The following is a 13,844-nucleotide window of genomic DNA, read 5'->3' as shown; positions in this document are numbered from 1 at the left end:
CAGTACATTTTTGCTCTGTCGGTTAAATTACAAGTTGTTTGAATCAAATCTCCATCTTGCTGCATCCGCAGCTACTTCAATTTCGCCTGTCACCCTCCCTGTGTGTCTTTGGTTCCGCAGGAAATTGTGTTCGCTAGGCCCCTTTCTATTCTTACAGCACTGTAAACACCTTTTAGAAGCCCATGCAGATCCTTCATCGTGGCTGTCATCTATACTTGGGCTCGCTAACGTATAAACCCCTTAGTTGTGAATAAGAATTCGCTTCGAGGCACGGACTTTGATTGTCGCCCTCTTCCCGTTTTACGGAATGTCCAAGAGCTTCCATCCAGTTTCGGCCTCTGGTTCTAGGAAAGATTACCTCCTAATCGCAGTTATAGCTGGTTATATACTGACTGGACTATTATTTGAATATTTAATATAGTATACATTTATTTCTGAAGGTTACCAAAGTACAATAATACACCATGGATTTTGTTTGGTAACAATAATAATATATGTAATTTTGCTGACCTGTATGTAAACCGAGGATGCTAGTCAGAGTTTGATATCACTTGAGCTGTCAGCAAAACTACATATTTGCTGGAACAAAGTGTCGTGTTGCTTTATATCATACCAGGATATAAAACAAAAACGAAATTGACCAAGGTTTAAACCCCCAGCAAATTTACATTTTACTGACCGTTCCAAGGCGGTACCTAACAATCCTTGATAAACACACCTTTTTATATATGATAGAGAATTTAAGAATTCACATTTTAATCGAGATTATGGTAATAACTAAAAGCGATTTTATGTTCTATGCCTTTGGCGTTTATCAAGTGCCATTAAACCGGGTTTATGATTAAACTTTTTGCTACTGACCTTGTTTCGCATACATTTTGCACAATTACAGGAAGTGCGGGAATGTATGTTTTTAAGAATATAAGTCAGGAGGACTTCTGTTATGTGACTCAACGATATAATTGTTTCAATAAATGACTATACTGTGTAAAAACTAAAATGGAATTGGTGAGAGTTTCACTTTTCACTTCACTTCAAACCAATTATATATATGGCATTCTATTATTGTGAAATACATAAGTGGATATCAAGGTTGAAATCCATAGGGTTTCAAGTGTCATTAAATGAATAAGCAGATATAATCTTTTCGAGTTAAGTCATCGACATGTAGCCTGTAAGATATAGTGGTCCCATACTAATATATATGCAAAAAGCTACAGAAACATGCTCAGTAGCAAAAAGTTTAAACATAAACCAAGTTTAGTGGCAATGGGCAAACGCCAAAGACATAGAACACAAATTCACAAACAAGAAACATAGAACAGCACAAAACTCTACAAACAGCACAGTGCATAAATACTATATATATATATAGTATTTATATATAGTATTTATGCACTGTGCTGTTTGTAGAGTTTTGTGCTGTTCTATGTTTCTTGTTATGTTTGTATGTTTATCAATAATTGTTAGGTACCGCCTTGGAACGGTCAGTAAAATGTAAATTTACTGGGGGTTTAAACCAGTTTATGTGAACAAACCTCACTCTTATCCCAACAATTCTTAATAAAGATAAAACGCAAAATGTAAATCTTATCGAAGTATGCATTAACTTGAGGAAACTTATCAATAAAACAAATAATAATAAAAAACGAAAAGGTAAACCCCAAGTACTTCAATGATTAGAGATCCCAAGTCAAACAAACAATAAATCATCCATTGTAGTCTTTTCTGCCAATTAACAACCATTGGCAGAACTTAAATATGCTGTCTGCATTTAGTTTAAGTTATATTTTAAGGTTACTACCTGTTATAATAAATTTGACATGGTAATAACAGATTTAATGTTGCAGTCCAGATTAACAGTGTTCATTTGCTCAACAATAGCACACTTATGTTAAGCAGACCTAAAAGTAACATCGAGTTGATTCGAGAAGTATACTCAGAAAAGTGCCTAGAACTGTGGAAGTTGCTCTAAAGGGTTCCATTGGATCCCTAACAAACCAATGGTATCTTAAATGGAAATCAAATTTCAAAGTAAGCCCCACTCTAGCTCAGAGTTATGTACATTCAACATCACATGTCTGTGTAGTTCGAAACCAAAATAAACATGAACTGCTGCACATGCACTATTTTACTAAGCTCTAGGTAGCCCCGTTAGGTCCCAGTAACGTCCCATATATAATCCATGAAATAACATCCAGTGCCAAAAAACACTGAGATGCCATATACCAGTGTTCAATATTTGCAACAGTTATTCTTTATTCATCCATCTATACACGGTGCTCAACAAAACCAAGAGTTGATAAATATCGATGAAGAGCCACATGACAAGACATTGTACCCAGCAAACCTCAATGCTAATCATATATTTAGGAATCAACCTTTCAATAAACATTATAAACCCCAAAAACAGCTCAAAGCAAAGCTAACCTAAACGTTGATTAACAAATGTCTGAGTATCATAGATATGCATTTTTATATGTGAATAAAAGCATTTCGGTTGAGTGCCTTTAAACTAAATCGTGTATTATAAATTTTGTGTTTCATACCACTTATAGCTTATGTATTTTCGAAGAACTCAAATAAAATGTGTGTATCCACAAAAATATTTTATGCAAAACAGTCAGTGAATGATAAAACTCGTATTCATATTTTTTATGAAAAGCTATGAATCATGCATGTGTTTAAAACACATAGAAGACCGTTAGCTTTTCATTTAATGTACTTTAAATGTTTAGCGGCATATGAGTCTAAAATAACCAAAAAATTTAAACAAAAATATTAAATCCTTCCATATCATGGAATTATTATTTCATTTTTCTTCAAAAAAAATTCAAACCGTGTACAGAACGTGAGATAAAATAAGCAACCATGTGTATTTATTTCATATGTCTATACTATACTGTAAAGCTTTGCGAAAGTCGAAAATTTCATAAAATAATAATATTTTTTACCCATTAACCTTTCAATGACCTGAATTAGTTATCTGTTAAATGTTCAATTATATGTTTATGTAGATACGCATTAAATGTAATAGTTAATCTTGGACGCCATCTTGGAGTTCACGTTTAGAGTGTCCATTGCCTTGATAACTATAGTGAATTATTATACTAATGTGTAATGCCAAAATAAAAAAGTATATCATTCCTAACATGTTTCGTGAATTTTTGGAATGACTCCCTGACTTATAAGGTTTTACGACATTGAGCTTAAATAAAATAGAATGTGTAACAGCAAGTCACGAATGGGGAACTTAGAATGTTCAGTAAATACGTGAGTGTCACTTACGTCTCATCGATGTGAAGTGTCTGAAATGTCCATCCATACTTCCCCTTCCGGCCAGCGGCCAGAGCCAGACTATCTAATTGTGAGCTGAACTCATTTCAAGGATCATGGATAATTGAATCATGTGATTGAGAATTCAGGGCTAGCGCAAGCTCTGTTAAATGCATTAAATTGGAGGTGTACATTTATTCCGTCAATGTCTGCAATCTAGATTGAGCAAATTCGGATCATGTCAAACTGAAAACAAATAAATATGAATCATTTAATGTGATCTTAATCATTAATAGGGTTTCTAAGATATTCTTTCTAATGTTATCCCTCTACAAAAATCGGATATAACACTGCGATCCGTTAATGCTGCGAATATTTGCAATAATTTTTACTTCAGTTTATCTTTAAATTAATCATTACTGCTTTAAACAAATGTTCTCAATTTGAGGTTTGCGTACAATGACTGTATTCACTTCACGTATTCTTTTAATTGATGCATATCCCTGTTAACGATTCGATAGCAGTAGATGATGATAACTAAGGTAGGCAATATTGAGGAGTTAACAGATATACTTATTTTACAAGTAGCTAGGATCGTTACATTGTTATAGTATTATTGGCGCCTCGTCGGAACGAGGCGCTCTGTATGTACTGCCGGTTTGAAAACTGCATATAGAAGGCCGAGTTATTAATGAAAAAATAATTTAATTAATCGTACATCTTTTTTGTCAAAGTAAAATGATAAATTGTTTATAACACAGCAAATATATTGTAAAAAAGGTAAAGATTTGTTTTTGTAATTCCTTACCGCGTTACATGATAACATTACAACGAGTTGTTCCACATGTTTAACAGCTTGTCCAATTGTTGTGAAAAAGGCGTAGTAGACAACATGATAGCTTTAAACGTAACAACACGGCAGTTAGTCCCCTTTGAAAATTGCAAATTTTATTAATAAATAATTATATCCATGACTTGTTTCGATTATTAACAGATTAAAGTGTTCTTATAAATAATGCATCATTCCGTTTAATTTTAATGTAAATATTAGTTGCATGTAACCTTAATTTATCTACCTTTAAAACTTTCCGGTTATCGAATCCTATGATTTATAAAAAATGTTTCATAGTTCTAAATTGATTTCTTTCCAAAACCGGGTCTTCATAGAAAATAATGTATTTTTTTTGATTCGGTAAATTAACTTTTATTTCAAATTTCATGTGATAGCCATCTTATCACGTCATTTACGTTATAAACGCCGAATGCATTTGTCAGCAATGAAACAATCGATTGAAAGCCGGCCAATGAAAACACTACTTTCATTTAATATATAACCTAGTGCGCAGTGCGAGATGGTGATTTAATGTGATTGATATCGCAACAAAAAAGCGTTCGATTGGGATAAATACGTTCTTATTTACCAAATTCACAACGGTATGGGTGATCTTTCAAGCTTCTTTTTGTAATGCATGCGCACAGGTTACGAGTCAGTCAGTATTTAACGTGGTTTAGGGTGTGGGGATGGGGGGGGGGGGGGTTCGTGATTTTCGAGCCCCTCCAGTGTTTCAGAATTTATATGTTCAGTGTTGAGTCACATATCGTCTTATTATGTAAGAATTGTAACAGTCCCCACATACAAATATGACTTTCCTGTAGCTTAATCTTTCACCTTTCTGACAGTGAAAAGCGTACAAGATTTGTCACTTATTATAGGAAATATTTGACGTTGTTTAGGACAATATGGTTTGGGGGATTCTCTGCACAGGTTTACCTTCGATGCACGGAATTGAAATTGTTTTAGGTTGTATGGTTTTTGTATGAGATTTATTTGACTAGTTTTGGGTTTAAAAGAAGTTGTGATATGCATACATGTTCTTCTAATTACTAAAATGCGTAATCCTTTAACACTTATCACATTTTTTACTAAGATGGCTTTTCCCTTAGATTGTTTTGCATTGACTAACAAAAACGCGTTAAACAATATTCGAAAGTTTTTATTTATTCCATGGATTGATTCTATCAAAAACATAAAACGATTCAACAGTTTACACGTTGAAATCCACAGTTTGTAATTTCATATTCAGCATTGGTCGTTTGTATATTTTAGATTGATGTGAGACTGAAGTGAAGGAAAATGGCGGGAATTATGGGCGTGTTCGACACCGTCGAGGCACAAAACTGGCAGCGACAATGGAAGGCCGTGTTTATCACGCGGAAAGCCATATTGCCTTCTGTAAAGTCTGCGGCAAGTCTTTTACATGCACATATTGCTACTCAGGCACAATCTCAGCAAGCGAACATTTATTCACAAGACCACGGACATCATGACATTTTGCGTGATGAAATAAGAAAACAACATAAACAGACACCGTCTTGGAAGAACGCTCCGTCAAACACTTGGAACAATGACGCGTTTTCAGTTGCTAAATTGTTTATGTCACCATCTGGATATGACGGCAAAAGCAGCTTTGAACAAACAGACTTTAACGGAATTGCAGACTTTATATGTAACTGCAGACGTTTCCCGGACTCCGTTGAGGCATCAGTTGTTCAGGTATGAAAACTCAAGTTGTTCAATATTGATATATTACAAGTGTGGACAGTATCAAGTTTATACTAGTTTCTTTAAGGTCGATTGCGACGAAAGCTGACAGCTTATAGATTCTTCCTGCACAGAAACCAATACTTTTGTCCATATTTAGAGGCTATGAGCAGGTACCCCTTGTGTTGATCGAACCCTCAACCCTTTGCGTGAGAGGCGGTACCTAAACCACTAGACCACTCTCACTAGACAATATTTATTGTCGCGGTTGTCTGTTTAACATAGCGCAATTATTCAATATTATTTACACTTGCTAGTAGTTTGTACAGAGGAAACCCAACATTCATATTTATTAATCCGTAAATGGCTTAGTCGTCATTGTTTATTTCAATATTACGCTATGACTTGATTAGTGCGACGTCTATTAACATGGCATGCGCCGTTACAAGTATGGGCTACTCTTTTATTCAAACGTGTGCAGTTGTTAACATTTCTTTTACAAGAAATACTCCGCTGCAAAACATTTGACTTATTTGTAATCGTGGTGAATAATAATTTCAATTGTAACCAAATAATCGATCGCGGTGTGTTTATGCTATATGTACGCAGGAGAGCGCTTCTTCCAGTATGTTCGCATCATCTACGCTCATATAGCATGAACATAAGAAAAATGTTATCAATCCTTAATTGCAGTACTTCCTTAGCTGTTTTGTTTGTCCCTGTATATTTGTCCTTGTATATTCCATTGCAATACTGAGATGAATGAATGCATATGTATTGTTGTTATTTTATAATATGTCGCTACTAATGATGTTGCTTTGAATAGTTTATTATATAATAACACAATAGAATACACTTGGACAAGTCAAGTTGAGTAAAACTTAACCATGCTCCTAGTTAAGATTACAGGAATCATGGCTTTATATATATGGTTCGACAAGAGGCAAACAACAATACTGGAAGATGGTCAAAACAATATCGTAATAAATAAACGTTAAGTTTACGGCCATGGATCATTCAGTTGAACAGGACTCCACTTTAAGTGCCTAACCGTACACATGCCAAAATATTTATCATTAAGAATAAACGGAAACAAAAGGGTTTCCTTGGTGACAGCATTTCGACCAAATTTCTTTCATGAAACGGAGCATCCATTGCACAATTACACTTTTTTTTCAGGCTCGGGTTTCTACAAACATGATTCGCCACATGCCGAGCATGTGTTTAAGCGCTCTGACAGACCAGGCCACCAACGGTCATATAGACAACTTGGCTAAGCTACTGAATGAACCACGATTCAGCGGAGATAGAAAAGTTCAAGAAGCATTGAATCAACTTTATGAGGTTAGAATCTCATTTACCTTAGTTCCAAAGCCTAAGAGAGAATTGTTAAGTCACCCAACATCATTTAAAGTGACCGTAAATTATTTGTCAAGCTCTGCATTGATGATGGAATTGGTGAAAGAAAAGGAATCTAAATAAACCCAATTAGATTAAAAACATCTTAATAAAAGGAAGCATAATTTGACGAAAAATAATTATAATAACAACAACAATAATAATAATAATAATAATTATATTAATATTAATAATAATAATAATAATAATATTAATAATAATAATAATAATATTAATAATAATAATAATAATAATAATAATAATAATAATAATAATGATAATAATAATAATAGGGGTTCTTATTTCAATCCGTCAGCATCACACAACATTTGTTTGAACATTTACGGCTGACATTATTTTTATAATGATTGCTTCTGCTTTGTTGTTCGTCGATATACGACAAAATGTTGCGACTTATTTCCTCCGATAGCTAAAGACTACCCACCCTGAACTGCTTGGAGAAAATTGGAAATATGTTATTGAAGATATTTCAATCCGAATTATTCAAGATATCCATGACTTATGCAATGATGAAATGGAATCATGGATAAAAGAGGCAGACAAAAAGAAATTTGATTTTCAGCTTCTCGGTGACAGCATTCAGTGTGAATTAAGAGCTCGAGATGAAACCCTCTTTGGTGATATCAAACAATTAGTAAACTTTTCAGTTGAAGCAATAGCCAAAGCCATTGAGGATGGAAAAAAAATAATCGAAAAAAAGTCTAAGATAGAAGAAAGAAATAACAAGGAACAAACTGAAATAGGAAAACGAAATGATGATGCAAATCAAAAGGAATTCATTGATTTGACTACAAGACACGATGATCAAAGCAGAGTGCGTAATGAAACAGGTAATTTGTGTACTCTATTGCATGACATGAATGAATATTCTTTTGTTTATTTCAGTGATACCATTACAAGTAACGAACAACATAAACACTAAACTTTTTACAAAGATTGTCTCTGTTAAATGGTGACGCCACACCCAATAAGATGACGACATAGATATGTAATATGTTCATGACGTCATTTCCCGTTTAATTACTGAAATTCACGAACGTTTATAGAACGTTTTTCACGAAATGAAGAGAAAATATCACGTTCTTCAAGCAAACCTTTTTTTTAAAAAAGAGAGAAAAAAAACGTTTGATTTTCTGGAATATTAGATTAAACTTGCAATATCAGAAATGTAGCACAATTTACAAAATAAATACTGAATAGATTTATCTAAGTTTTGTAAACACTTGTACAGGCCCAGACTTATTTTAACTATTTACAGTACAAAATTGTAATAAATTGTCCTTCTTATCTTCGGGCATAATACTTTTATCATGCCACACAGTGTTTCAAACAATTTCGCACCATTTTAAACTTTGAGTTTGGGTGATCACTTGCCGTATTAACACACATGTATATGTCTATAAGAAACAAGCTTTTGAATGTGGTGCATCAAAGCAATATTGATTTCGATTAAAAATCAGTTAACCTTGATCTTCATGAATTCAACAATAATTAATTGTTAATATAGTTATTTTCTTCCAAAAGTAAGGTTTGTGTCAAATTCTAGAGAATGTGATTTTAAAGCGCTGAAATTGATCTTTCGAAAACAAACACTATCTGACTTGTGCTTACATCTGATCAGGTTACAATGTAAACCCACTCCACCAAAATCGGCTTAATTGTCTGATATTTCACTAGTACAATTCCCTGCCTTTAAGTACAAGTTATGTTATGTAGAGCACATATTACCATTGCCTCATTGCTTTGTTATTTTGTTCAGGTTCAAGATCCGCTTCCACATTTGAAAAACTAGACAAAGTGCCTAGTGAACGTGAGTTAGTCACCATTGCTCAAACCATCGGGTCTGGATGGCAATTGTTGGCCACCATGTTGGGCGTTAAAAAACCTGCCGTTGAGCGAATAATACTTGACAATTTAAAAAGTTTAGACCAGATTCGCAGTATGCTGCAACATTGGAAACAGGAGAAAGCACATAATGCCACCTTTAGGGCTCTTCTTTCTGAAATAAAAAAATGCCCTAATGTTACCATTGACTTGGAAGAAATTAAAGGAAAACTGGGAATTGACATTGGTAAAGTGTATACTCCATTTATAATATTGTCGGGGCTGTCAATATACTTATGAATAGAACTGAATTCATGCAATGGTCTTTATTAGTTTGTTTGTTTTTCGATTGATGAAATTACCCGTACGAAATAAAGGGGCGGATTCCGGGCGGAATCGAGGCGGAATCAGTGAAATCCGCCTGGAGTATGGACGGAATAATTATTCGGACACGGAATAATCATTCCGTCCGATATCAATTCATGTTTTTTGTTGATTCTGGGCGTAAAAATTATTGGAAGAAAAAAAACATGAACCAATGATATAAATTTACACTTATTTTATGAACTTTAAAGTCCACTTAAAATGTTACTTATGACACTTGTTGAGATATTACAACATAAATCACTTATAGCAATTGAGCTAACCTCGGCCCAGTCGGCTATAAATAATTAACTTCCACTCGATTTGAGGCCATCGTGTAAAATACTGTGCTACATTATTTGACTCACTGATAAGTTTCTCAAGATGCCCACACGGAAACCATTACTGATAGATATACATGTACCGCGCTTTCGATCCGTCATTAACAACGGATAAATATATTTTTTTTAATTAAGAAAACATTTGAACGTGCGTGACTAACGTTATAGTTAAAACTGTATGTGTTGTGTGTATTTTCCAAAAGATGGAACTTTAATAGCCGTGATTGATGTAAATGACGTGGACTTCTTTTAAATTCTTTAATTTTGAATCATGAAATAAAATGCAGATATGCTGTGTAAGACTGGTGGATAATCAGCAACAATAATTCGAAGAAGTACGTGGTCATGAAAGATGGAGGTAACTTTTCTATTACTCGTTTTACCAGGACTCAGGTTCTGAAATTGTTTTTCTGTTCTCACTTTTACAACTATTTTGTTTGATTTGCATCGAGTAATAGTTCTGTGCGATTAAGAATGCTTTATGTTTTACAAAATATTTTGTTGGTTATCAATATCATGTTTCTTACGACCAGTCTACCTTATATTCTGCCTTGTTACATATTTCAACCGAAAAACATTAGTCTATCCTTTCCTTCTGTCATAAATCGTATTCATTAAACTCCACAAAGGAATTTATATGTGCAAGGAAAAAACTATCAGCATTTAACCTCGGGTTTCCACGAACGTTTCCGAGAAGTTACAATTGCTGTCGATGTTATCAGAATGAAACTTGCAGTACACTGCCGACTATCTTCATTTTAATATGTTCGTTAAATCAACGAAATGGTAATAAAGTTCTACATTATGCTGAATTCAGGGTTTTGGTAGTAATTTTAAAAAAAATATTCAAACTAATAAATTTATGAAATAAAAACAACTGTATATACATGTGATATTCTTGATATTTCAGCAGCCACTTTCACAGAATTTGACTGCATCTCCACCAACAGATTTGGCAAAGGTATTAAATGGCTTTCTCGACCGAACCTCTAAAGTGCCCAAATAGTGTACATGTACCATATATATTATATAAAGTTAAGGGTAGAAATAAGAACACAGTTATATTAAAATAATATGGATTGTGTAAACAACTAAAGGTAAATCATCGCTTAACTGCTATAAGGTAATTGTTGCAATTAATCAAACTATTTTTTACAGTTATCGGAGCAACCTAGGTCAACTTCTCAAGAAAACTCATGTCAACCATCTCCACTCCTGTAACCCCAGGCAACTCTGATGTGGTAAGAATATTTTAATATTGTTTGACCTTCTGTCATCACGTCTTCTGGCTTCCCGAAACATAAGCATGTTCTTAACTTTTATTGTCATGCAAATAACAGAATGTTAATCAAACGGTTGTTACATGAGTCGGTGTTACCTTAATGAGTCCATCCATGAAATTTCAGTTACTAACAAAATGTTTTATAAACAATATTTATCAGAAAATAATGAACCCCACATTAAACGCTTAACTATTTAAATGTGTGTGCTGCAAGAAACACTCCAAAATTTTGTATACCTGTTTGTTTAAGCATACAGTTATGATATTATAATGGCATATAAATGCTCAAGCCCAGAATTTGTGACTAAGTAAAAAATCTTCACAAAACTTACTTCAAAAAGCATTTATTTGAAAAACGATTCAGTCAGCCTTGTATTGCAGCATGTTACATGTGACTTCATTTCTGTAATTGTTGACAGCATGTCTTACAGGGTTATCCATACATCATGTATCAATTCAGGAGTGTAAATTATACAATAATACAATAATATCAAATAAATTTGAAATATACATTTTCAATAAAAGGATACCATTAAAACTGTGTTAACAATATACAGTATAAGCAAACACTCCAAGGCTTCAACTTATTTTCAGGTGAGGCTATTACCTCACAGTGTGGTTTATAGAACGAAATATGCACCAATGCTCTCCGAAAAGGGACAAAAAAGAAACTACGTGATGTACGACCTCCTTGACCAAGTGTTCACTATTATTAAACTAGCGAACTTCATAGGAGACAGGTATTGGTCAGCCGCGCTCAGGAGAGGAAACAAAGAATATCATAGACAACTGGCAATACTTGGTAGATACTGTTTTACAAGTACATGTAGTTTAATAAATACCATTTTAGGTATAAATGCCTAAAATATAAGCATTAGACAGAAGTCAAGACTCATGGTTACCCTAAGACAAGTCATTGTGCAAAATAATCTACCTAAGACTTAGTTAACCATACACAGAGTTCAGCATTACAGCACTCTTCTCATAACTGCCTTTTATAACGGTGTTTTCTTTTTCTTTTTTAAATACTTTCGGTTTCCTTATTATAAGAAAGTTTCTGGAGTCCGTTGAATAACAAAAATATGTCTTGTTTTCAGAGAATGTGCTATGACGGAAAATGCTGCCATGACGCTCCCTAAAGTAGAATTAAATCGGGCCACCACTAAAATGAACACGTATGCGCGATAACAGTTGACACATAATAGATTGATGAAAAATAGGGAAGTGCTCATTCTACTGTGAAGTGTTCTAGTGACTGGAATTATATTTTATACCCAATATGATTATATAGTGTAACTTTTATTATACTTGGTATTTATATTTGAAATGTAGAATAAATTGAGCAAGCTTTAGTATGGTTATTCACATTGTCTTTTTAATTCCATTTTTTGAATATTTTTTCGCGTATAAATCATTGCGCACATAAAATTAAAATCAATTTAACTGCATGTGACATCTGTATGAAAATCCGCACGTAAACTAAACGTCCGCCCGTAACTAAATTTCCGTCTTCTTCTGAAATTCCGCCCGTAATCTGAAATTCCGCCCGTAACTAAAATTCAAGCTTAATATAAAAATCCGCCCGTAGCCTAAAATTCCGCCCGGAATTTGAATTCCGTCCCACCTTATTTATATATTTCGCCCCAAGAACCCGGCCGGGGCCGGGTTCCGCCTCAAACACTAAAAGTTTTATTATTCAAAGTACGCCTGGAAAAATTTCGTACGGGCAGGCCTGTTGTCGTCGTCAATGTTGTTCAAAACGTTAAACGTTAACTATTGCTCAATAAAGATATAATATACTTTATATCACAATTGGCCATCATTTTCACTTTTACAATACGCAAGTATTTAAGTCCCATAGCTCTTCCCAGAAATGTTTCTCAAAACATTCCCCTAGTATATAATAGCTTTGGCAACCTTTGGCGCTGCTCTCGTGATAAAATACAATGTTATTTCATTGTTTATACATTATTGAAGAACTTACAGAAGTGTTAAATCATCCTGAACCTCCACCCAAGGAAGCTGAGGCACAAAAGTGAGAAACTAAATTACATTTATATATGTTGGCAATATTATCTCTTATAATACTTTTTCCTTAAGATTAAGATGCAAAAGCCATCATCCTTCTAGCGTTGACATTCTCAAAAAGTATCCATGTTAAATAATTTACATTAAATGTATTAAGTATAAAATAATTATACATATCACTTTAATACAGGTGTAGTAGATATTAATTTATTTATTTATTGGTGCTTCAAGCACAAGGGCACACAATGAGATACATGCTCAAAGAGTTGAAAGTGGACTTTCCGAAGAAAATTTCGTTATGCGATTACAGAAAGAGACGCGTTTTGGAGACACTACAGATATGCCACCACTGAGTGATTTAATTTCGTCATTTGAAGGACTAAGCAAAGATTTGGTTATGGTGATGCAGCGTTTTAGAGAGTCTACTGCTAGGCTACCACGGAATGAGTCAAACGTCGGAGGCACTGGAGTTATGCCAGGAACAAATGAGCCGCGTTTTGGAGCAACTCAAGCTATGCAATCACCAAAAGAGCTAGACTTAGCTATGCCACCACTACATTCAGCGTTAACAGGACATGGCAGTAATTATGTGAATGCATTTCGACGAGATTTGCTTGACGGCCGTCTTATTAGTCTCAATGAATCACAAATAGAAGACATATTGAACGGCAAACGAACGTTAGCAGCAAGAGATGGTGCTCAAGTATTTGCAAGTACGTTGGGTTTGTTCCTTTATGAATGAGCTATTATTGAGTCTTCAGCCATTATG

The 13,844-nt window shown here is 34.1% G+C and overlaps 1 protein-coding gene and 1 long non-coding RNA gene across 4 annotated transcripts in view; both read left to right on the top strand.

Moving 5' to 3' along the window:
* The window catches only part of LOC128231953 (uncharacterized), a 43,074-nt gene that overhangs the window by 4,743 nt on the left and 24,487 nt on the right, over positions 1-13,844 (top strand). For 2 of the 3 annotated variants that reach the window (XM_052945241.1, XM_052945242.1), the window contains exons 2-7: positions 5,384-5,830; positions 6,998-7,162; positions 7,647-8,067; positions 8,997-9,308; positions 13,025-13,082; positions 13,307-13,788. In XM_052945241.1, coding sequence (XP_052801201.1) covers positions 5,411-5,830; positions 6,998-7,162; positions 7,647-8,067; positions 8,997-9,308; positions 13,025-13,082; positions 13,307-13,788 — 1,858 coding nt within the window. In that variant the 5' untranslated portion in view covers positions 5,384-5,410. The remainder of the gene's footprint in view (positions 1-5,383; positions 5,831-6,997; positions 7,163-7,646; positions 8,068-8,996; positions 9,309-13,024; positions 13,083-13,306; positions 13,789-13,844) is intronic. The other variant, XM_052945243.1, reaches the window with a different exon arrangement.
* On the top strand, positions 10,074-13,018 carry LOC128231954 (uncharacterized). The gene is made up of 4 exons (XR_008260467.1): positions 10,074-10,726; positions 10,924-11,006; positions 11,642-11,849; positions 12,145-13,018. It is a non-coding gene; the product is annotated as an uncharacterized LOC128231954 (long non-coding RNA).

The sequence above is a fragment of the Mya arenaria genome, chromosome 4 (genome assembly GCF_026914265.1).
Source record: "Mya arenaria isolate MELC-2E11 chromosome 4, ASM2691426v1".
NCBI lineage: Eukaryota > Metazoa > Mollusca > Bivalvia > Myida > Myidae > Mya > Mya arenaria.
This window is presented reverse-complemented; position numbering and strand designations above follow the sequence as displayed.